At 42.6% G+C, this 22906-nt stretch overlaps 4 protein-coding genes across 6 annotated transcripts; 2 read left to right on the top strand and 2 right to left on the bottom strand.

The window, feature by feature from the left end:
- The first annotated feature begins 427 nt into the window (after positions 1-427).
- On the top strand, positions 428-4325 carry LOC135652222 (pentatricopeptide repeat-containing protein At1g11900-like). The gene is made up of 2 exons (XM_065173025.1): positions 428-823; positions 2806-4325. Exons 1-2 carry the CDS (start codon positions 623-625, stop codon positions 3778-3780), a joined length of 1176 nt encoding a protein of 391 aa, XP_065029097.1. The 5' UTR covers positions 428-622; the 3' UTR covers positions 3781-4325.
- A 1834-nt stretch (positions 4326-6159) lies between these two features.
- Positions 6160-9712, bottom strand: LOC135652436 (long-chain-alcohol oxidase FAO4A-like). 2 transcript variants are annotated; one of them, XM_065173362.1, is made up of 4 exons: positions 9597-9712; positions 9154-9480; positions 8800-9069; positions 6160-8103 (listed from the first exon to the last, which is right to left on the bottom strand). In XM_065173362.1, exons 2-4 carry the CDS (start codon positions 9427-9429, stop codon positions 6265-6267), a joined length of 2385 nt encoding a protein of 794 aa, XP_065029434.1. In that variant the 5' UTR covers positions 9430-9480; positions 9597-9712; the 3' UTR covers positions 6160-6264. The 2 variants fall into 2 exon arrangements, with proteins under 2 accessions (XP_065029434.1, XP_065029435.1); XM_065173363.1 differs by lacking the exon at positions 9597-9712 and having other exon boundaries at positions 9154-9563.
- A 4710-nt stretch (positions 9713-14422) lies between these two features.
- LOC135584988 (superoxide dismutase [Fe], chloroplastic-like) lies at positions 14423-18890 on the bottom strand. 2 transcript variants are annotated; one of them, XM_065173251.1, is made up of 8 exons: positions 18669-18890; positions 18511-18600; positions 18194-18382; positions 17611-17782; positions 17387-17505; positions 15082-15108; positions 14971-14994; positions 14423-14885 (listed from the first exon to the last, which is right to left on the bottom strand). In XM_065173251.1, exons 1-8 carry the CDS (start codon positions 18753-18755, stop codon positions 14676-14678), a joined length of 918 nt encoding a protein of 305 aa, XP_065029323.1. In that variant the 5' UTR covers positions 18756-18890; the 3' UTR covers positions 14423-14675. The 2 variants fall into 2 exon arrangements, with proteins under 2 accessions (XP_065029323.1, XP_065029324.1); XM_065173252.1 differs by having other exon boundaries at positions 18511-18588; positions 18669-18889.
- Positions 18891-20582: 1692 nt separating this feature from the next.
- LOC103972219 (UDP-glycosyltransferase 73C4) lies at positions 20583-22888 on the top strand. The gene has a single exon (XM_009386479.3). The coding sequence runs from the start codon at positions 21291-21293 to the stop codon at positions 22734-22736; it is 1446 nt and encodes a 481-aa protein (XP_009384754.2). The 5' UTR covers positions 20583-21290; the 3' UTR covers positions 22737-22888.
- The last annotated feature ends 18 nt before the right edge of the window (positions 22889-22906 follow it).

Below are 22906 nucleotides of genomic sequence, written 5' to 3'. Positions count from 1 at the left end.
ATAGTGGAAGGGGAATTCTTTAGCAGAGTGGTGCTTTTTTCCTCTCCTCTCCCTTGGAGCACGAATGTTTTGGTGTGCCTGATATGCCTGATGTGCCTGCCCGTAGGATCGTACTTCTGGTAGCGTCTAACATCGATGCTGACGTAGTGTGAGGGATCAAGCCTGAATAGGGTGTTAATGTGCTTTGATAGGCGTTTCGATTCGCGTTGACCGGGGGCCTCATCAAGTCGATAAAGGCGTGATACATCCCCTGATGCAACTGATGTCACGTGAATCCTATCGTAATTATTACGCTCATCACTGCCAACGAGTCTCACTATTGCTCAAAAGAACATTTCGATTTCCATCGATTCGAGTTTAGGGTCGAGTCGATTTCGAACCGAACTTGAACCGGGTTTGAACTCAATAGAAACTCCAAGCAACCGAGCCCGAGCAGCTCGAAGCTCGGCTTCGGCTGGGCTCGGCTACAACCCTAGGCTTTGTTCCGCCGAAAACAATCGCTGTAGTGGAGTTCGTCGGCAGGCAACAAAGATCGTATAGAACTGCCGGAAACCCCGAGGCGGAGGCAGAGGCACGACGTCTTCGGAGAGGTCGATCTGCCAGAGACGGCGGGAAGGGAGTAATGAACTGGCTTCGTCGTGTATGTCGGCCGCTGCCGCGGACTCTGTTCTCCAGATCGAGCCTTCGTCATCCGTGTTCCGTAGGCCGCCGTGGTAACTGCGCTCTGATTGTAGGAGCCTTCTTGATCGGAAGTCGTGGGAGAAGGAGCGGTTTTGCGCCTCACCTCAGTGGATTCCCGTCGGTCTCGTATTCTACAGGATTGGCAAGTCACCCTTCTCTTCGTCTTCTTACCCTTTCCGCGTGGTTCCCTCTAGGTTCTTTTGTCGTTGATTTTGAGTCTTGGCATATTGATCGGTCCCGGTTAAAGGGGCGAGGCATGCGATGATTGGCACATTCTTTGGTGAGATACTATTGGATTCAACTTCTGATTCGAAGTTGCCATCTTGATGATGAATGTTGTCTCTGAAACATAATCACGTTATTGAGTATTTTATTGAAGATTAAATTTTGTTATTACTTCGGAATGAGGGAATGAAATCATGTCGGGTTGGTTTATATATATTGAGATTGGAGCCGATGCTTAGCTTAGAATTCTTGGAATACATGGTTGCACACTCGCATAAAAAATATGAAGTTGGTTTTGACATAAGCAGAGCTTCAAAATAACAGCAGTAATGCTGTATTTAGCTGTTATGAGAAAATTCATATAGCAGAGTAAAATTAAAATGGACCAAGGCCTGAAAAATGAAGTGCACATAGTGAATAATGTGAAAAAAAATACACGTTTATAGAGACATAATATCTAGTCATGAAATGTCTAGCATGTAATAGACTAGATACTGGCGTATTCTTCATAGATGTTAAAGTGGCTTACTAAGTTACTAGAATGCTGAAAGTGTGTCCTATGATGTGATCATTGCATTAGAGTTCATGGATTCTTGAATCTGCTCCAAAAATCACATCATATGTGCATGCCCACATCTCATGAATCAGATGAAGCTTTCTAGTGTTTAATTAAAATATCATCAGAAATGGACCCTCTTGTTTTCACTCCATACTTATATCATATTGTAACACATCATGGTAATGTATTTGTTGTATATAACGTTGTAAAATTATTTTCCAATGCTCCGGTTATGTACTTCTTGTATCTTTGTTTTGTCATGCGATCAGTTCCATTGTATCCATTCACATGCTAATATCCATGCTTATTCAAGAATACAATACTCCCGTGTTGTGTGTTCTATATATGGAGCAACAAATACAGGAGTAGGAAAGGCTTGCCATTACAAAATTGACTTGACCCTGGTTGCCTTAGACCTGGATTCACAGAACAACTTGTCAGAAATATAACTGGGATATACAGTACACTGATGAAAATTGGCTTCGGCTAATACATATGATTCATGAGCAAACTGAGTGTGGAGGATGTAGAATGATTTCAAGATAACTATCCATTTCCAATTCTTTCTTCCCATGTCTTATCTGTATTTTCTAATTCTGCTATAAAATCTCTAAAGCCCCACAAAACCAATCCTACAACTGGCTGTTCAAACCTTCTCCATCTCTTAATCTTCCTTCTCATTTACTTCTATCAACCTACAAGTGGTATACCCAACAACCCACAAAAAATCCTTGTCATCTAACAACTTATCATTGCCTTGAACTGCTGGATATTGGTCTCATCATTGCAATGACATTTTCTACATTAAACGAAGCAACCTAAATAACCAATTAAAATTACTTAGAAGAAGTCGCCTTCAACGCCCTATCTCATTCCACAAGTTCAGGATCTGTTATGTTTTGTGTTTTCGTTGCTGGTATTGTTTCCACTTAGATGAAGTGTGCTTTCAGTGGAATCTTCATTATTCCTCCATTCTCTTCCTATGCCCTAATTTTTTGTACTCTATCCCCGTACAGGTTGTCCTACTTTTAGATGGAAATTATTTAAGTAGATTGCCGTGTACTAATAATTGTTGCAAGGTAGAATTAAGCAACCATATACAATACTTGCATAACTGCTTAAAATTATGTAAAACAGTTCATTCCATCATGGTTCTACTGATTTTTAGATTTTGTTCCCTGCATGAGGTCTGTTTACAGTCATGTACTTTCTGTGTAACTAAAAAATTTTACCTGCTGAGATACATCTTGGGTGTCCCACTTGTTCACAATGTTTTATGCAATAACTTGGCCATTGGCTCTATATTTTCAACTCTGTTTACACATTCCATCACAACACAGGTTTCTGTTGAACAAGAAAATGCGATTAAGGCTTTGGAACTCTTTATTTCTACCAAGAAGGATGAGTCAATTTCAGTTAAGGAAATCTGTACTATTTATATTGAGAAACTCTGTAGATCAGGCAATCTGTCAGATGCTGCTTATTTGTTGAGACATTTGCACAGTAGAGACATCAATGTGTGTCTGAATACCTATAACAGTCTTCTTACGGCAATAGTTGAATCAAATAATTTCTGTCTTTTCTCTGAGGTCTTCAAGAGTTTGCTAATATCTAATCTGCCTCCTGATATTACCTCTTATAACAAAGTTGCAGAGGCTTTTCAGAAAGTGGCTGATTCAGATCTGGTAGTCAACTTCATCAAAGATGTGTGTGACATTACATTTGGTAAAGATCCTACTGTCATAAACAGGATCATTTTCGTGGCCGCCAAATTTGGGCAGATTGACAAAAGCTTGATGATATTTAAAATATCGAAGAATCTGGATTCAAAAGTGGACACGGTTACATTTAATACAGTTTTAGCGATATTGGGCAAAGCAGGTCGAATAAATGAGATGATGGCTGAATTTATGGTTATGAAAGATCTTGGGCATATTCCTGATATGATTACTTATAGCACCTTAATCAACTGTCTGCGGAGGCTTGGTAGGCTTGATCTTTGCAAGACCATTGCAAATGAAATGCTTGAGCATGGATTTGAGATGGACTTGCTTACTTCCACTGCCATAGTTGATGCATATGGACGGGCAGGGCATGTTGAAGATGCACTTGGGACATTTGAAGAGATGAAGAAATCTCAACATCCTTCTGTTTATGCCTATCGTTCAGTTATCAGTGACTTGAAAAGGGCAGGAAAATTTGAATTAGCACTACGTTTATCTGCAGAAATGAACTCGAGCACTACAAAGCTTGCTGGTCCTGAAGATTTTAAACAGAAAAGAAAGAGCAGATGGAAGATTAAGCAAGTTGGTTAAGGTCTCGCTTATGGTTTTCTCTTTGAAGTTCTATTTTTGCTGTTGCAAAAGTTGGACACCTAACAGTTCAAGCTTGATTCAGAACAAAAGCTGCTGGGGAAGATTTTCACTTAGATCTGCGGAGATTTTAAGACGAGATCAAAGTTGTTGATGATTGAAAAAGTCAATAGTCCTTGGGTGGTATCTTTTAGCATCTGAGTTTTCTTCTTCAATGCAAAATACACAAAATAAAGCAATTCTCTTATTGGAAAATTTACTGAGAGGAATGGCACAGATACCATACCGGAAAACTGATCTCACTAGCAAGCACAAACTTATGCTACTCTTTCAAGAATCTTCTTGTGGGATCTGAACACTAATGAAGAAAATGTTTTGGCCTATGGATGCCCTCTAGAAAATATTATGGGTTGACTTATGGACAAATATGAGCTCACCAGGTGCATTGTGGACTGTATTAGTGAATTGGAGTTTGTGTGGCATGTAACATGATGGTGTATCTCAGCCAATCTCTTGTTGATAAAATTGAAAGCAAGATTTCATCCTAATCTTCTACACTTTTGCGTCTGAGATGTGTTCTTGTTTTTGGCTGTATCTAAATGGAACATCAAACTGTACCATGAAAGTAGCATCTAGAAAACTGTCGACAGGTTCATCTTATGACACATCGAAAACCAAATATTAACCTTTTCAATTTGCTAGTGAAGATGTTATATTGAATCAAGTGGTATTAACTTTGTTTAATAATCATCATTTCGATCTTTTGAAATCACACGACTAAGAAATGCAAAAAAACTTGCGCAGAAACCTATATACAGTGCAAAAGCCAAATAATTTCAGAAAAATAGCATATCAACCATAAACACAACTTTCGATCGAGTAATCCTTCGTTAAGTCACCATAAATACCACATCCAACCAGCGCATTGACAGTGAATGCACATTATGTGTTGGGCATGACAGGCTTCTATACATTAATTACGATACATTGAAGGATAATGACTCTTCTAAACAGAACATAAGTTGATAATAATATTTAGTACGATTTTATCCTTTCGAAATATGTGAGTTTCAACAAACATTATCTCTGACGGTAAGTCAGACTCGACAGACTTATAAATTTTTGGTTCCCATACTCCTCAATCAATATGAGACTAAATGATCTTATCAAGATGTAACCCTTCACAATATCTCATTTATCAAATTATGAAATCAAATAGAGATTATGGGCAATATCAATCATTTTATATCTTCTACCTAAACCGAACTCTGTATCTACTAAACAAATTTGATGTAATCCATATAACTATGATATTGCTATTTTTTTTTCTTCTTGTCCTCCTTTTTAACTTTTTTCTTAATATCAAGAGGATAACGAGCGAGATCGAGAGACGTTCGTAAGGATGAAATAAGGGATTACGAGAAAATAAAATAAAATTGATAATATGAGAATCATAAATAGTAAAATAATATTTTTTTTATTCTTTAATATTAATAATAAAAAGATTATCAATAGTAAAAAAAGTATAAATAGTAAGCTTCTTAAAACTATCTCTCAACATTAAATTAAAAAAAATATTGCCCCATGCCGGGCCGCCCTCGCCACCCGCCGACGCCGCGGGCGGGCCGGTCGGTGTGCTTAATGCGTCAAACAATAATGCGAAGTTGCCAAGTATATGTCTACACACGTGTGAGGTGAAAGGGCTTCCAAACAAGAAACCCAATAAAACCCTAGCAAGCACAGTATGTGTCTTTCTCAACTTATTTCACTTTCACATGATGATTTTGATTTTTTTTTTTATCAGACAAACCTCTCACTATAATTTTTTTTATGAAACAGCAGAAAAGAAAATTGAAGAAAAGGAGAGGACCAATTTAGTTTATCATATATTAAAAAAATGATTATTTTAGGGATTACTTTACATGTGTAATTTATTACATGGTAACATCTAGAATATTTTAATTTAATTTTCTAGATTAAGAAACTAATGTAAAAAATTAAAAGAAATCAAATTATGATTATGATTAAAAAATATAAATTCTGATTGAAGATGTTGTAGAGCTTTTAGGTCCATCAACAAAATAAAATGAACAAAAGAGAAGAAGATTATTTTTCAATTTAAATCAAGAATATTATTTCTTCAAATTTTATTAATATGATATTTGTATTTCTATGTTTCTTTTTTCTTATCATACTTATCTTTAGTATCTTAATAATTAGTTATCTTTAGTATCTCGATTTCATACTTTAAAAAGTTACATTCCGATTCTTATATTTATGAAAGTAAAATATTTAATTTTATATTTTCTTACCGTATCGATTCTATAGACAGAAATACTACGTGTGCTCAATGATAAACTGAAGAGAGGTTGAATCAGTATGTGTTCAGTGATAAATTCTATGATATTTTTATTGATTATTAGATATGATATGTAATTAGCCGAAATAATCCTTACAGGATACATAATTACGGTAATATCCTCTGTATCAGTTCTTGTGATTATTCTCGCGCTTCGTCCTCCTCCTCAGCTCCTCCAGAACCGAGTGCGCGGTGCAGTAGGCGATCGCCTGCACGGTGACCATGGGGTTCACCCCGAGCGCCGTGGGGAGCACGCTGGCGTCCGCCACGAACAGCCCCTCCACCTCCCACGTCTCCCCCCGGGAGTTCACGGCCGACGTCCTCGGATGTATACCCATCCGGCAGCTCCCCATCTGGTGAGCCGAGTAGACCGGCGTCGACAGATCCATCAGATCTTTCCCGCTTGTCGCTTTCACGAACCTCTCGAACTGGTGCGAGCTCGCCGACCTGACGTTTAGCCGGTCGCCATGGCAGTGCTGCGTCCCGATCTCCTCTGCCCCTGCGGCTGCCATGATACGCAGGATCTTCTCCAGTCCCCTCTGAAGGTTCTTCTCGTCCGCCGCCCCCAAGCGATACCGGATGCATCCCGATGCGTCCACCGTGCCGGACCCTCTGTCCCTGGCCAGGGCAAATATGTGGGTGGTGCGCGAGAACCGCGCCATCCTGTCCTTGTAGTCGGCACCGGACAACCACGGGGTGGCCACTGAGAACAACCCCGGGTGCAGTGCCGGCGTCTGGATCACCGCGCCGTACCCGGACGTCGCGAAGTTGGAAACGACCGTCGACATCGTCGTGAGGATCGCGCCTTCGTAACTGGTGATCTTCTCCTGGTTCTCTTTGCTCGGCTGCCACCTCGAATCGGACTCGGGGAAGTAGCCCCACGACATCACCACCGGATGGAGGTGGAGGTGCCTCCCGATGTTTGCATTCCGAAGGCCACTCTTCTTCAGTAGCACCGGCGTGTTGAGTGCCCCGCATGCGACGACGGTCACCTTGGACCTGATGATGCACCTTTCCTTCTTCCCCCTCCAGCCATCCCTGAACTCGAAGACGACCCCGGCGGCGACGTTCTTGTTCCTTCCCGCGTCCGCGTGCAGAACCCTGAGGGCTCTGCTACCCGGAATGATCACGCCGTTTCCTGACTCAGCCATGTCAACGAGCCACGTCTCAGACGTCCCTTTCTTGCTCCCGTCCCTGCACCCGAAGCAACACCAGCCGCAGTCGTGGTCGGGCGGCGCGTTCTGCCCAACCGTTTGCACCGGGTATCCGAGCTCGGCGCACCCCCTCCGAAGGACGGCGTTGGCGAGGCTCTCGTGGCGGACTTCGCACTGGACGCCCATGCGACCACTTACGGCGTCCAAGGCCTCAGCGTAGACGTCGCTGTCGAAGAGCTCCAGCCCGTGCTCATGCCGCCACTCGGATATCACGTGGTCCGGGGTGCGAATGGACGCCGACCAATTGACCGCCGAACCGCCACCGACAGTGGAGCCAGAGAGGATGAACACTCCCAAGTCCTCTGTGGTGAGGACGCCGCAGCCCTCGTACATGTGATCCAGAGTGTGGCGCTCGAGCAGGGTGAGATTGGTCCGGGCGTGGTAGCCACCTTTCTCCAGGACGACGACCTTAAAGCCAGCCTTGGCCAGGACTCCAGCGACCACCCCGCCGCCGGACCCTGATCCAACGACCACAGCGTCGCAGTAGATGGTAGGAAGGGGTTTGCTCTTCAAGCCGTCAGGTTGGCTTTGGGAGGTGACGAGGGAGAGGCCAGCTCTGGACAGGGACGTGCAGAGGACATCCTTTGGGCCCGCCATGTGTACCAGTGCCTTGTAGAGCGGCCCGTATCGTGCTCCCTCCTCCTCCTCCTCCTCCTCCTCCTCCTCCTCCGAGCTGCTCTTAATTGCCCGCTTAGGATCGGGCCCGACGTAGCCAATCGCCTCCCAAGCGGGGTTCTCATTCTTCTCGTTCAGCTGCCCATGATCATCTGGAGTTAGATCTTGTAATGGTAAATAACAGTGGAACTTTTGTCATTATGAGATTTGTTTCATATACGGTATAAATCATAGAGAGATATTTTAAGCCAAATCTCAACTCAAGGAACTTATATCCGACTCGATGCAGAATAATGAGCAGTACTGTTCTGATGTCGAACACAAAAAAAAAAAGGGTTTTATTTTTTATATTAAAGAAAGAAGAAAGGATATATTATTTTGGAATTTTCTGAGCAAATTAAGAAGAAAATGATGTTGGAGAAATAATAAATGAGAATGGGATGATAAGAATGCTTACGTTACATTCCATACATAATTCGATTCAATACATTTTTGACGAAATAACCTTTTATCTACACGTATATTTGATCGACTACTAAAAGAAGCAAGTTAGTGCAAGAGGCATTTAGTGCACTGTTGGAAGGAAAACGTCGAGCTGAATCTGAAAGGATGACCATTTTACTTTGGATCCTTTAAAGTCAACTTTGTTTTTGGGTCCTTATAGAAAGATCTCTTAAAACCTAATAATGTTTGTAAATCAATATCAACCTGATGTGCGTCCTGCAGCTGCGCACCGTGCTTAGTTACCGTGCCCAACCATCTCGATGTGTTTTGTGGAGCTAATTCCGACCGCCAGAGCGGCAATGTGACAGAGCGATGATAAGAAGCGCTCACCTGGGTGAAGTAGAAGAGGACGACGATAGCCTTGAAGCCCTTGTACAACACCCGAAGCAAGAAGATGCAGCTCATGGACCACGACCGGATGATATCCTCCCGCCGCGCCGCCTCCACTTCCGGGAAGCTCCGGAAGAAAGGGAAGCGGCAGGAGAGGCTATTCGTGCCGCAGAGGATGAACGTGCCGAACCACGTGGATAGCAGCCACAGCGCGAGCCTCAGCTGCCACAGCCGAGGATGTTGGAGCCTCTCGGATAAGTACCCTCCCACCTGCACACGGTGAACGTTCGTTATTGGTCGGTGGCTAACCAGCAACTTCCAAAAGCTGAATTGTTGAACCAGTGGTGGCCGTACAACTTCCGGTGTTCCGATCATGGACGCGGAGTTAGCGTAGTAGGTTCGGAGGGACTGGTGGGGAGCGTGGGGGACATGGATGGAGGGGAGGAAGGCGTCGCATACGGCCGCGAGGGAGTCCTTTTCTCGGCTGCTGAGGCGGTTTACTGGCGCTGCATCCGGTCCGCCCCGCGACGGCCAGGACTCGCCGGCCTCCAAGTCCTTCACGGCTCCCGTAAGGGAGGCTTCGTCGGCGACCGTGGTTCGATTCACTCGAACTTCGTGCTCTCGACCCATTGCTTCTTCGCCTCCTCTTCTTTTTGGTTCCCAAGGTTGCACACACAGGCCCTATGAAGAAGAAGAAGAAGAAGAAGAAGAAGAAGAAGAAGAAGAAGAAGAAGTTGACGATAGATGCATGAGAAGTGCAACAAGATGATGTATAAAAGCCTAGTCGATCGCCTCACCGGTGAACATTAATTTGGCTCGCCCACTCCCTCTCCCAAAGTCAGACTCTTCGCAAACGACACAATGGAAATGCTTAAGAGGTGCAGATGGTGAGGTGGGCATAAGCTCGCTGGTCCTGCCGAGAAGTTGTATACACATGTGAGAGATTCAACATACACAAAAAAAGCTTCTAGCATTAAAATTCATTTAATATTTAATCGACTATTTATTTTCTCACTCTAAGAAATTTTGCCAAGTGCTAATGGACAACATTGACTTTTTCAACTCTCTAACCAATGTAGATTTTTCTTATTTATTTATTATATTAATTGCTCTATGTAGATTTGAATATGATGAGATCTATCAAAAACTATGCAATATGCTCTTATATACAGTTGAATATGAGATCCATCAACTTTGGAATAGTATCCTAATTACCAGAATATTTCAATAGAAACAATATAAGATTAACTTGAATAAAATCTTTTTTTTTCTTTGGGGGAGGGAAAAAAAAGTGGACAAAAAAGCCAGAATTGGAGACTTGATCGAATAATTTGAATCTTAAAAATGATCTAAATGCCTTCTACCTTATATTATCAAATATATCTATTCTTAAAGAATAAAATTTTATTATAAATATGTTATTCTTTGTTCTTATTGCTTTTAAAATTAAATTATAGGATTTATTATTATACTCTAAAAAAAAACCCTACTAATTGACTCCTCGATTCAATTAGGCAATCTAAATAACATTAAAGGGGGAGCGTTAACCGTTTACATCGAGGTTCGGAGGTAGAGATGGGATGTGATCGTCGAAGGGCCTACCACCGACGAAGCTTTGCGAACGTTGCTCTCGAGAGTGAATTGCTTGTTTCTCCGAGCCAATCAGTCATCTAAACCCTTTCTTGTCAATCCTTTTGACCCTTCTTTCCCTCCAGAAAACTCGCACCACCGTCCTTCACGAACTCGAAGAGGCCGGGAAGAGAGCAGCAGCTGCCGAGCGCAGATTAATGGAGAGACAGAGACAGCGAGAAAAAGTAGGATTTGCGAACCAATTACAGACGATGATCGACCAAACTTGTGTTGGATCTGCAAACATAGATTAACAAGTGTGATGAGGATAATAATTACGATAAGATTCACGTGACATCAGCTGCGTTAGGTAACGCATCTCGTCTCTATCAACTTGATAAGCCACCCAGTCAACGTGGACTGGAACGCCTGTCGAGACACATTAATATCCTGCTCAGGCTCGGTCCCTCACGTCACGTCAATGATAGACGCTATCAGAAATACGATCCTACTCCCTACAAGCAGGCACATCAGGTAACGGTAATTCTTCCTATAAAAACCCTTACATTCTGAGGAATGAAGGGGGAAGAGAAAGGAGGGAAGAAAGAGGACTTCTCCATCTGAAATCCCCTTCACATCAACTAATTTGATCGTCGAAGAGGTCGGGCCGAGCACCCCAACCTGACCTTTGTACAGGAGCGAAGCCGAAGGTCCCTGTGAGACGTGAATGTGAGGAATTCCTGCTCGGAGGAGACAACGACATCGTCACGACCATCCCGACGGACTCGAAGGCCGTCTCAGAAAGATCCCCATCATTCAGATTCGAACCCGATCGCGTTGTTCCCGAGACCACGGTTTAAAGTTATTTACACTAACATAAAACATAAAGTGTTTCATAATTGAAACTAAAAACACCATCTTATTCTTTTTGAGATCGGAAGTTGAGCCACGTAAAACATCACCTTCCATAAATTGGCTTCTTTCAAACGACGGCAGCCCGCCCGGTCCGGACGATGGCGGAGGTCCCATACTCAACTGTGGAGACATAAACCTTGGCCTAGAGGTCCAGGTGAGGGAGACAGCATTTAGCCTGCTGTCTCCGGCGGACGTCTCGTCATCATGCAATAAAAGAACATCGACGTTTGTGCCAAGGTGTGAGAGATTGCCACCCACGGCTGCCGCACCATAAGAAAGCTGACAGCGAACAGTTTGACTCTTAAAGTTGCTAGCTCGGGTGGTCAGGACAGATGGACCCACCTCGAGAGTGATTGGTTCATCGGTCGATGGTGGCGAGCTTCGGAGATTCAACGGAGCAGTTCCACGGCGTTGCAGATACTCTTCGATTCCATTCGATCGTACGAAGACTTAAAGTCAGTCATTTCTGATTTCAAGATAACAAATCTACCGAAACATCTCATGATTTGATTGGATTGTAGAAAGAGGAAGTGTTAATTGCGCCAGCCAGTTGCTGCCACACCTCACCCGATCCCATCTCTGACTATTCCAGACTCTGTTGGGTGGGGCACGGACGTCGACCGAGGACAGAAAGCTAAGTGGACACCATTACGTACATGCCAGCGCATGGTTCATCGCAGTGCCACGCGATTAAGCACCGTAGCTAAATCTACAGTTAGTGCTGTGCGCAGGTTTGAGTATTCTGTATCGACAAGTGTTGTAGCTAACCACGAGCAGCGGTTGCAGAAGCATTGCCGTCGTGGCCGACGTCAGCTGGATTCCAGAGGTCGTGTAAGCGATAGCTACGCACGGTGGTGGTGATGACTGCACCTCATGCAAGTGGCAACGGATGATGCTTGCGGCGTGGCGACGACCCGCGCATATTCTTCAGAAATTATTTTTTAATTATAAAATTAATTAATTAAATTTATTTTAATCAAATATTTTGATCAGATTTGATCATAATTATATTTTAAATATTTAATTAAATTTAAATTCGTTCAATCAAGTCTTAATCAAATTTGAAGAAAGTCAAATTTTGATTAATTTTAATTTTGATTGATTTAATTGGATTGATGTTTAGTCATTTTTGAGCCTGCTCAATTAAACAGGATTAATTAGTATAAAGGTTTAATAAACATTAAAAAAAATATAAATTATAATTTTTTTATATTTTTATATGATTTATTAATTAAATTTTATATATTATAAATAAAATCTAATTATTGTTGTATTAGTCTTATAGTTAATTTGGATCAATAATTTATAAAATTATATTAAAAATTTAATCCTAAATAATATTAAAAAAATATTCATAATAATATATTTGATTATGAGATTTAGATAATTTTAAAGGAAAATCTACTTTCAATAATTATGTGATGGGGTAGGATGATATTGATTTGCATATCCTTATAGTTGTACCCAAAAGTAGTAAATTATTTTATGATGATAGTATCAATCTTACATGAATATTTTTTGTGTGAATATGGATATGCCAATATTTCACCTAAAAATAAAATAAAAATTAATATTATTTGAAAAAACTCAAAGTATTAATATTATATTATTGCAATAGTACTTCCTTCATTATATTTTGGTAAATATCCTTATATTTTTTTGATTAAATTATTATAAATGACTTGAAAATATATAATTTACATTGGGTGAATTAGATCGTGATTAAATTAGTTGAAAGGATCACCAACTTAAGGGCTAATTAGATACTACCTCCTCAGATTAATTACCTTTAATATCTCGATCTCTACACTTAAAAAAGTTTTAATGGCATCTATCTATATAATAATAAAAGTAAAACATATATGTTTATTTAACCTAATGTTGATGCTTTTATCAATGAAAACATTAAAAAAAAAGAGTAAAAAAATAATTTTAATGTTTTAGCTAGTGGTGGCGGATGATAGCATTACTAGGAGTTGTGGATGACTATTGTGGATGAGAAGAGCAACAATAAGAGGTGAGAGTTGCTTTGCAGCTACGTTGACATTGACGTAATTATCAAGCGATCCTTTTGCCACACTACATCTGAATTAGCATCAATGAGGTTGTCAAGTAGTGAAAGGACTATCAATGCAACTGTCAAGCAGCACCACTTTGTATTTGCATTGGTAGTTGTCGAGTTGTACCACTTAGCATTTACATCGATGACTCTTTCGCTACTCGATATCTCTTGTAGAAAAATGTGTATAGTGAAAGAACAGAAAAAATAAAAACTCAAATATCTCAAAAAGATGTTCATCGTCGTGAAAATTGATGTGCAAAATCCGTAAAAATCGAAAACTACATATCAAAAAGATAATTATATTTTACTTAGGGATGGCCGGTTGGGGATGGGAATTCTTTTGTACATTTATTTTGGATCGTCGAACAATTTGAAATCGAGTGCTGTTCATAGGGTTTGATCGATCATTCTACATTGTAATCTTGTTTTCTCATTTTATTAGTCTATTTTATTTCTCATACTCTATGAACAATCTATCATGCTACCTAAGTTGATATCTTAGATTTATGTCGTCTTTCTTATGACCTTTAAAGTGCTTTGTCTGGATAGGGGCATCACATAGCCAATTTGATTTGTCTCATTCCTTAAGACCTTGTTGATATCTTAGATTTATTTTATCGTTTTGTTTTCAAACTCTTTTGCAACTTAGAAACCTTTAAACATTCCTACTAACTAAAGTATGATAGAGAAGTTGTCGGAGATACCTTACTGTCTTATTCTATCTTACAAGAAACCTCTCGGTCGAAGAAACCAATCCCGTGATCATCGACTCCAACAAGCAAAGAACTACAAACCCAATCAAATGATCTCACATCAATGGACCACTCACTTCTAATCATCTAGAAAGATCACCTCACTTGTAAAATTAAATAGACATTATTTTGGCCGTTAATTTGGCCTCCAAAGAGAAGGTGATAACGACGATTGAAAATATTCATGTATGAAATTATATATATATATATAAGATTTAGAGAATAATTTCATATCGCTAAGAATTGAAAGAATCCGATTATGTATACTTGGTTAAATTGGTATTTGACCTGCTAACCTTGACCAATTTGACTGAAACTAATCATCTTAAATTTCCAACACAAACTAAAACTTCCATTAACCAAATGGCAAATAGAACCACAACCAGAGCTGCCAATATCATATGGATACATGTATGCTTTCTTCAATTACATAGTCGCGTGCACTCCTGAGACTAGCTCATTAATATACTTGCTAAACCAGCTAGAAGTTCAATCCCAACAAAAAATGGTACGTGCAGCACCACACTCAAGGTAAATTTCCTACAGTTTCACATCACATTATCTGCAAAATTATGTTTTCATTCAGCCTCCGAATCATCGGTATCACTATCCAGGTACATCTCCACCGCTTCACTGTGGGTAACCGCTGCATCGTCTTCTTGTCTTCTTGTTTCATCTTCTCGGGCTCTCTCAGCTGCTCGCTCTATTGCAACATCAAGCCTATCGCTGACCACCTCCCATGAAACGAGTTTTTCCAAAAAGATGGAAACATAATCAGCTCTTCGATTCTGCAGAACAAATGCTCTCAAATGTGATGCTGTTACTCGTTTATTCCAAGTGCGCATGCATAAACCAGAGTTTATGGGAACTGACCTCGTAATCAAGATAGTAAGCGTGCTGTGTGGCCAAACAAAATTTGCATCACGGTCAAGTTACAAAGTAATCTGGAAAGGTGAAAGTAAAATAATTCATAGAAGAATTTACCTCCCAGACATCGATGGCAAGGAGTGGCTGCAACAAGACAACAATTTCTGGTTAGATCTGAACTAATCAGTAGAGATTACATAATATGAATTACAATAAGGTAAACAGAGAACCAAAGTTGTCACAAATATAATTTGAATATGGATAGAAATATCATCTTACTGACACAGTGACTTAATGATGCAGATCTAGCCAAATGCCTAAAAATTTAAAAACGATCAAGATGTGGTGTCAATAGTCACAAGGGCTGTGATACCAATCATAAAGATGTATGGTTAACCTACCGGTTCAATAGTTTGTATTCAATTAGAGTGATCTAATTAACCTACCAGATCAACAATTTGTAAAACATGAATCTTGTCTGTAATGCTTAAAGACCAAGTTATTAATCGAAGGCAAGTTCACCCATACTGAAGAACCCATTCTTTCTTCTTAATGCTAGATTCGATGAACAAGTTTGGTTTGCAACTAAAGGAATCATTTCTGCAGCACAAGAAAGTTGGATCAGGATATCAAGAATCTAAATTCCTCCTAGTTATTATTATTGTATCCACTAACAGTCAAATATTTCAAGCAAATCTTGTACTTCCTAAAAAGATTCAAAAAGATTATATTTAATTCTAACACAGAGTTCTTTAAAGAGATACATACAATTAATAGGGCATAGCAATATAGATATGAATATACATGCAATCATTTATAGTTTTCCTTTCAAATTTGTTTTTTTTTTGTCAATTTGATTTTGTACGAGATCTATCATGCTATCTTTGCCTTCTTGATGAGTCCATATATCAAAATCCTAGTTGCCAATCTATAAGAAAAGAGAAAAAAGAAAACAGATTTGGTGTACTTTTATTTATACTTCCGTACAGCAAGCCAAACTCTAGAAAAACACAAACCTAAGTTAACAGAGGAGAAATGACAATGTGCGTTGGATATCCAATGTGTATTATCATTCTCGAAATAACAATGTGCGTTGGATATCCAATGTGTATTATCATTCTCGAAATAAACACAGTCAAACAAGAAACTGGTGGCAGATCTAAATGGGGAAAAAATGATGTTTTGTTAAACCCTAGATTCATGGTTCCAGTGATCCCAACCCTGCTACATATGTAAACTTATATCATGATCAAGGATTCAAATTTTGAATCGTACCACCCGTACCGAGTGGTACATACTGGTCTGCCCACTACCAGGCAAAACGCTTGATAAAGCCCCGTATCAGACGATACGGGGTTGTATCGTACGGTAACGGTCGAAATTTCGATCATTACCACCCGATACAAATTTCGACCGTTACCGCGCGGTACACGTCGACAAGGTATAAGTCAAATTTATGCACGGAAGGGGAAGAGCAAGGCAGTGGATAAATTTGAGTAGATGCGATAGAGCCTATACAATGTAGACACAGAACAAAACTTATCGTATTTACAGCCGTTGTATTATGGAGAATCTTACGACTAGCAACAGTACGATGATAGTTGGTCATACTTCTTCGAGCAACACTATGATACGGAGCAACAGATCGGTAACGAAAGTAGAAGCTCTGATATTCACCGATACATGCCTCAAGAGTCGCCTCGAACACATGAGATTCATGATGATCAACCTACGATTATCACCACATTGATGCACCAATAGCATATGGTGTATCAATAGATTATGTTGTGGGATCAATTTTAGGATTGGGTCTAACAAACATATCATATTGATATGCAGATACATAGGATCGAGGACCCTGATCCACCATCCGTGGAGGCCTATCGTTCATTTTGATGGTAGAATTAGCAATCAGGTATATCTACATATATGATTATTTAATTCATTTGAATTTTCAAGTCTATATTGTAACAAAATAATCTAATCATTCAAATAATTTTCTATATATAATTGAATATTAACAGAAGGATAATTCGTAATTGATCGAAATTGTGAACCTTGCACAAGGCTATTCCTTAAAGCCCGAAAAAGATATGTGACACTATTCTTACCTAATTTATATTGATTTTGCTAAACATATACTAAATGTATATTTATTTCTAACTTAAAAACCTTATCCTAATTTTTTTTTTCTATTTTTAGGTACTTTCAGAAGATTTTACGCCTAAATTAGGCGTACCGCTCGATACGCCGTACCATAATTCCAAAATGGTACGAAATTCCAAACCTTGATCATGATTATCTCAACAAATAACATTTTATAGAAATAATATTGTATACAGTGGGTAATTCACAAGAACAATTGTATAATTGTTAGTCACATAAAACCAAAATGAAAATTTTAATTGGAGATAACACTTACAGAGTAATCCCAAACGATAGGATTCACTGCATTTGGAGATTTTAGCACAACAAGCTTGTTGTCCTTTTCTGAAGGACATGGATTAACAGCATTCCCAACATCTAATCTGTTTGCCTTGTCTGATATAGAAAAAAGCAGGAAGATAAAATCCAATTAAAACCACATTTTTCTTAAATTAATTTTTAGCAGCAGTGCCCTCAGAGATAGAGCAGGTCATGACTTACAGACAAGCCAAGCCCACCCAGAACCAAATTGTGTCAGTGCAGCTCTTTTAAATTCTTCCAACATTCTATCAAATGAACCAAAGTCCCTCTCGATGTGTTCCATAAGCCTTCCAGATGGTCGTCCTCCACCGCCTGGCTTGATGGATTGCCAGAAAAAATCATGATTCCAAACCTAGCAGTAGCACATCCAGAAAGCAAATGAATCACAAACAGCAAGAATGTAAAAGAAAGATAGTGCCAAACATCACTCAGTTTGAGTCCTTACAGTTATTTGACACAAGACCTGGTCGTACTACCTAAGCCATTCTAAATTATTCAACAGTGCAAGCTAGAAGAGGCAAACTCACAAGCACATTGCGCGCACCAAAGAATGTTCTACTAGAAATGCACAACAGCAGGGTACCACAGCCAGTAATTGAATCAGATTGACTAATTCACACGCAACACGGACACAAGTGTAAGCGTGATGCATTTAATTTTGTTTTCTTGGAATGGCAAGCAAAAAGACGCCGAGACGGCTGGAAAGAAGATAAAGACAAGAAGTAGGAGTCTCCAGGGTGTCAGGATGATTGGTTACTGTTACCTGGGCGGCATGGACGAAGAGAGGGAGGGGGTTGCCCTTGTTGTAGGAGACGACGACGATCTCGTCCAGTCCCATTCCGTCCAGGTCCGTCCCCGCGATAAGATTGTTGAGGGAGGCAACATGGGCACGGTGATGCCTTCCCCAGTGGTATTCCAACGTCTCGCGGCTCATGTGTGGCTCCAAAGAGCTCTGTGCCCACCACCACCAGATGAGAAAAGAATGAGCCATCATGCCGGACAGACAGAGGAGGAGGTAGAATTCAAAGGCGCTACGGCAAAATCATATTTTGCTATTGCGTAGTAAGTAGTCAGATTTACCAAGGAGTAGGGAGGAGGCTTCAGTTCCAACTGGGCGGCGATTCGTGCACACCGCGGAAGGCGTCGGCCGCCTTCCCTCTGCCACGAGAACTGGTAAGGTCAGAACAAGAAGAAGAAGACGGCATAGTGTCGTGGGTGAGAAGGAAGGAGTTGCAAACCTTAATCTTCGACCACCGGAATGACAGTGGCGGCGGCGGCAAGCTGGCCCTCACTCCTCCACAACAGGAAAGAGTGTGATGCTGCATGCTTCTTTCAGCTTTCCCCCTCCGCCGGAGGTGCTTTGGGTTATCTCCTCTGGCTTATTTCTTCCTTTCGGTGTGGGGGACGGCCGCTGCAGCGGAGATGGACGATCCAACGGTGCCCACCAAATGTGTGATGACGGACACTTGATTTATTATATCAAATAATATAAATGACGAATTCGAATATGAGATCAATAATACCAATCAATTCAAAATTAATATGTCTTAAACTAATAATTTTTTTATTTACCTTTTATAAATTACATTTAATATTATATTTATCTTGTAGAATTTTAAAATTTAGAAAATTGTGCAACGAAAGTATATGACTATAAAAACAATTAAATTAAATTTCAGCATAAAAAATAAAACTTCAATCGAAATTAATTATTTATATAATTAATTAATTAAAGTTTACGGCTCTCTCTCTCTCTCTCTCGTTTTGTTCCCTTCCTTATTCAAGGCTGTGCTATCGAACGCTCCTTCTTTATGCCTGAACGAAAGATTAGATCTTTGAAGGAAACAAAATAAAGGGGGGGTTCAAAACCTGCAAAAACATCATCAACCTGAAAGAGACGGAGATCAAATGCGCATCGGAGAAAGGAGAAGGAGCGACGAAAGTGAGGAATCCATGTTGGAGAAGAGGATCACGTGCAGAGGTAATGAGGGTCGAAGCCGGGCCTCTGCACGTGACCTGCTTCTCCAACAAGGGTCTCCTCACCTAAACAAGACCGTCCACGGACGCCTTCGAAGCATCAGTCGCAAGGGCGGCACCTCCTCTTATACAGTAGCACTACACAGGGGGAGAGGAGGAGGGAATGGAGTATAGGAATGGATCTGGCAATGGGAGAAACGTATGGAGCATGGAATGGGGAGGCCCCTCCGCCAGTCTCAGTGTTGGGCCTGCAATGCCAAAGCACAGAATCCTCCTCCTCCTCCTCCTCCTCCTCCTTCTCTCGCTCCTTCCCTGACGTTGTTCGTTTCTCTACAAACGTACAACCATGGCAAGGCAACCCACCTAATTATTGGAAGATTAATGATGGTGTTGCATCAATGATAGATATTGAGTGCAAGGAGCCACCCATTTAATGTTCTCTTGTTTCTCTTCACGCCTGGTTGACGCGAGGTGAGGAGTGGGGCTCCATTTGTTAGAGATTCGAGGATAATATGATCGAAATGTGGACAACTCTAAGCCTTCATATTTGCTTTGCTCCTATTAATCCATGTATCATCATGCTATCCATATCAATACAATTCACTAAGAACGACAATCCATCGTAGGATAACGAGGACAAAGATTACTTGGTAAACATCACCGGCAACAAGCACACGCAATATGGTAGCAGCTTCCAACCACATGAGATTGTGCAAACAACAACGAATAGGACACGATGAGAAGGAAAAGTCCAAAGTAAGAGCAACCTTAGTCAGCTAAGCAACATCCTATGTTGTTGTTGTCCGTTTAAACGTACGTCAAAGCATGTCATCGCTTTCGTAAATTCTATTTTAACCACAGTTAATTGGCCGTGTTATTTTGTTGCAACATCAACTTCATCTACAAGTTCGTAATCCCCGTTTCCCTTCACACCTATTTCTTTTGATCCATGGATAACCCTTGAGTCATTACGTACATCAACATGATTATGGTAGATCACCAGCTATTCCATGGATCCAGCTTGATGGAATCTTCATTGACTTGATGGGCCGGGCTGGCCCAATGTTGGTTGGGTTTCTTTTTGACTCAAACCTAATGATTAGTTGGTAGAGCGCCGCATAATTTATATGATGTTGATCTAATGTGCAGTAAATAACGTCGCATCTCCGAGCTTTAATTCATTTTTTGTTCTTCATGCCCTTGGGCCCCACTCTGTGGACTTCTCGTATCCAAAGAAAATGTCGCGTGGGGTCAACAGAGCGGCCTAATTTGACACGTCAATAATGGAAAGTTCGCTCCGTGTCCTCCCAGACATGGAGCCCACACGTCACGTCAGTAGTGCCCTGTGTGGCCCACTTCGCAGGAGCCAGAACTATGGGCAGAGAAGAAGCGTTGACGTGTCCACCGGAGTGTCGCCGGAAGCGTGTGGGGCAGGCAGTTCTACTAAGCTTTTCTTGCAGTAGGTAGAATGCATTAGCGCGTTGCAGCTTTTCCTACGCACGCCACCCCCTACGTAGACATGCCCGATCGAGCTCCATGTCCTCGCCAGTCGCTGTTGCTGCCAAGTCGGTCGGTGGAGGTAGAGACCACAAAACTTGAACATGAAGGAGTTGACTACGAAGTCGTCTTCGCGAGGGAAGAAGAATGGCATCTGAGAATGGAATCTCGGTGGTCCAAATGCCCCAAGCATCACCGCCGGCTTGTAAGACGAAACGCTTCTGCGAGCGCAATCCAATTCAGCTTCTTCCTCCTCCTGTAAAGATCGTAGCAGCACTTCGCTTGCTATTAGATCTCTCTCTATATATACGTATCTCAAATCCTCTGCTTCAGCTTCAATCGTCGACCCTGACCAGCTACATATAGCTAAAGTAAGACGGTCATCCATGGACGAGATCTTGGTGGTGCCGTTCCCGCACGCGGGGCACATCTTCCCGGCCACCCAACTCAGCGCTCACCTGGCCCGCCGCAATTACAAGGTCACCCTCCTCCTCCCCTCCTCCTCCTCCGCCTCCTCTCCTCCCCACCCTCTCGTCCGAATCGTTGACTTCTCCCTTCCCCCCACTAACCGCATCCAGCCCCAGCTCCTGGAGGACACCCTCCACGACCTCCTCGCCGGAATCTTCCAGCATTTCGGCTTAGAACACCACCACGACGCCTCCTTTCCTTCCTCTCTTCCTCGTAAACCTCCCCTCTGCGTCATCGTCGACGACATGATCAGCGGCCTCATCGACACCTGCGTCCAGCACCGGGTCCCGGTCGTCAGCTTCTTCACTTCTGGCGCCTGCGCGGCCGCTCTCGACCACGCAACCTGGGAACTCTCACCGGAGGACTTCGCCTCCGCTCCCCTCTCCACCGCCGTCACCATCCCGGATCTGCCCGCCGAGATGGCCCTTACTACCTCCGACATCAGCAGCCGGCACCAGCCCTTCGGCGGGCCCGGCAGCGTCGGTGGGCCCCGACGACGGAGGGGGATAGCTGGGGCGGACGGTGCGGTCGCGCTGCTTGTCAACACGTGCGACGAGCTGGAGCGTCCCTTCCTGGATTACGTCGCCAAGAAGGCGGGGAAGCCAACGTGGGGCGTGGGCCCGCTGCTGCCGGACCAGTTCTGGGCGGCGGCCGGACCGGTGCGAGATGGCGAGGTCCGATCGGGACACGAGTTCGGCGTCGACGAGAAGGAGCTGGTGGAGTGGTTGGACGCGAAGCCGCCGAGGTCGGTGATCTACGTCTCGTTCGGGTCACTGGTGAGCCCCGCGGACGACGAGCTTTCCCAGCTCGCGGCCGCTCTGGACGAGTCGAACCGACACTTCCTCTGGGTCATGCAGACCAAGTCGAGGAAGTTTGACCCGGCGGGGCAACCGATAGAGGCCACCGGCGACGGTGGTAACGGCTTCTTTTCCGCAGAGGCGGTGGCGAGGCGAACCGAGGGGAGGGGGCGGGGGATGGTGATCCGGGGGTGGGCGCCGCAGCTGCTGATCCTGGGCCACCCGTCGGTAGGGGGTTTCGTGAGCCATTGCGGGTGGAACTCTACGGTGGAGGCGCTGGTGTGTGGGGTGCCGATGTTAACGTGGCCGGTGCGAGGGGATCAGCACCACAACGCTAAGCTGGTGGTGCGCCGCCTGGGGACCGGATGCGCGATCCGCAACTCCGAGAACTGCAGCTCAGCGGCGGCTTTGACGAAGGAAGACGTGGTGGCGGGGATCGAGAGGGTGATGGTCGACGATGGCATCAGGAAGCGCGCGGCTTCGGTGCGGGCCGTCTTCGCCAGCCGGTTTCCTGAGAGCTCCACCTCTTCCTTGGATGACTTTTTGGCGTCACTCTCGTTGGAGTAGCTGTACTAATTCAGCTTCCGTAGAGCAAATCCCTCACTATCCTTTCCCCATCTCATCATACCTTAAGAGGGCGAGAGGAGGGGAAGTGTGTCGCGTAGAGATGTCAAAATATCGTTGTGCCTATCGATTGAATGCAAGTCACTTTCTTCTCACAGTTCAGTGCAAAACGG

Source organism: Musa acuminata, chromosome BXJ3-11 (genome assembly GCF_036884655.1).
Source record: "Musa acuminata AAA Group cultivar baxijiao chromosome BXJ3-11, Cavendish_Baxijiao_AAA, whole genome shotgun sequence".
NCBI lineage: Eukaryota > Viridiplantae > Streptophyta > Magnoliopsida > Zingiberales > Musaceae > Musa > Musa acuminata.
The sequence above is the reverse complement of the archived record's forward strand: the minus strand, read 5'-3'. Positions and strand labels throughout refer to the sequence as shown.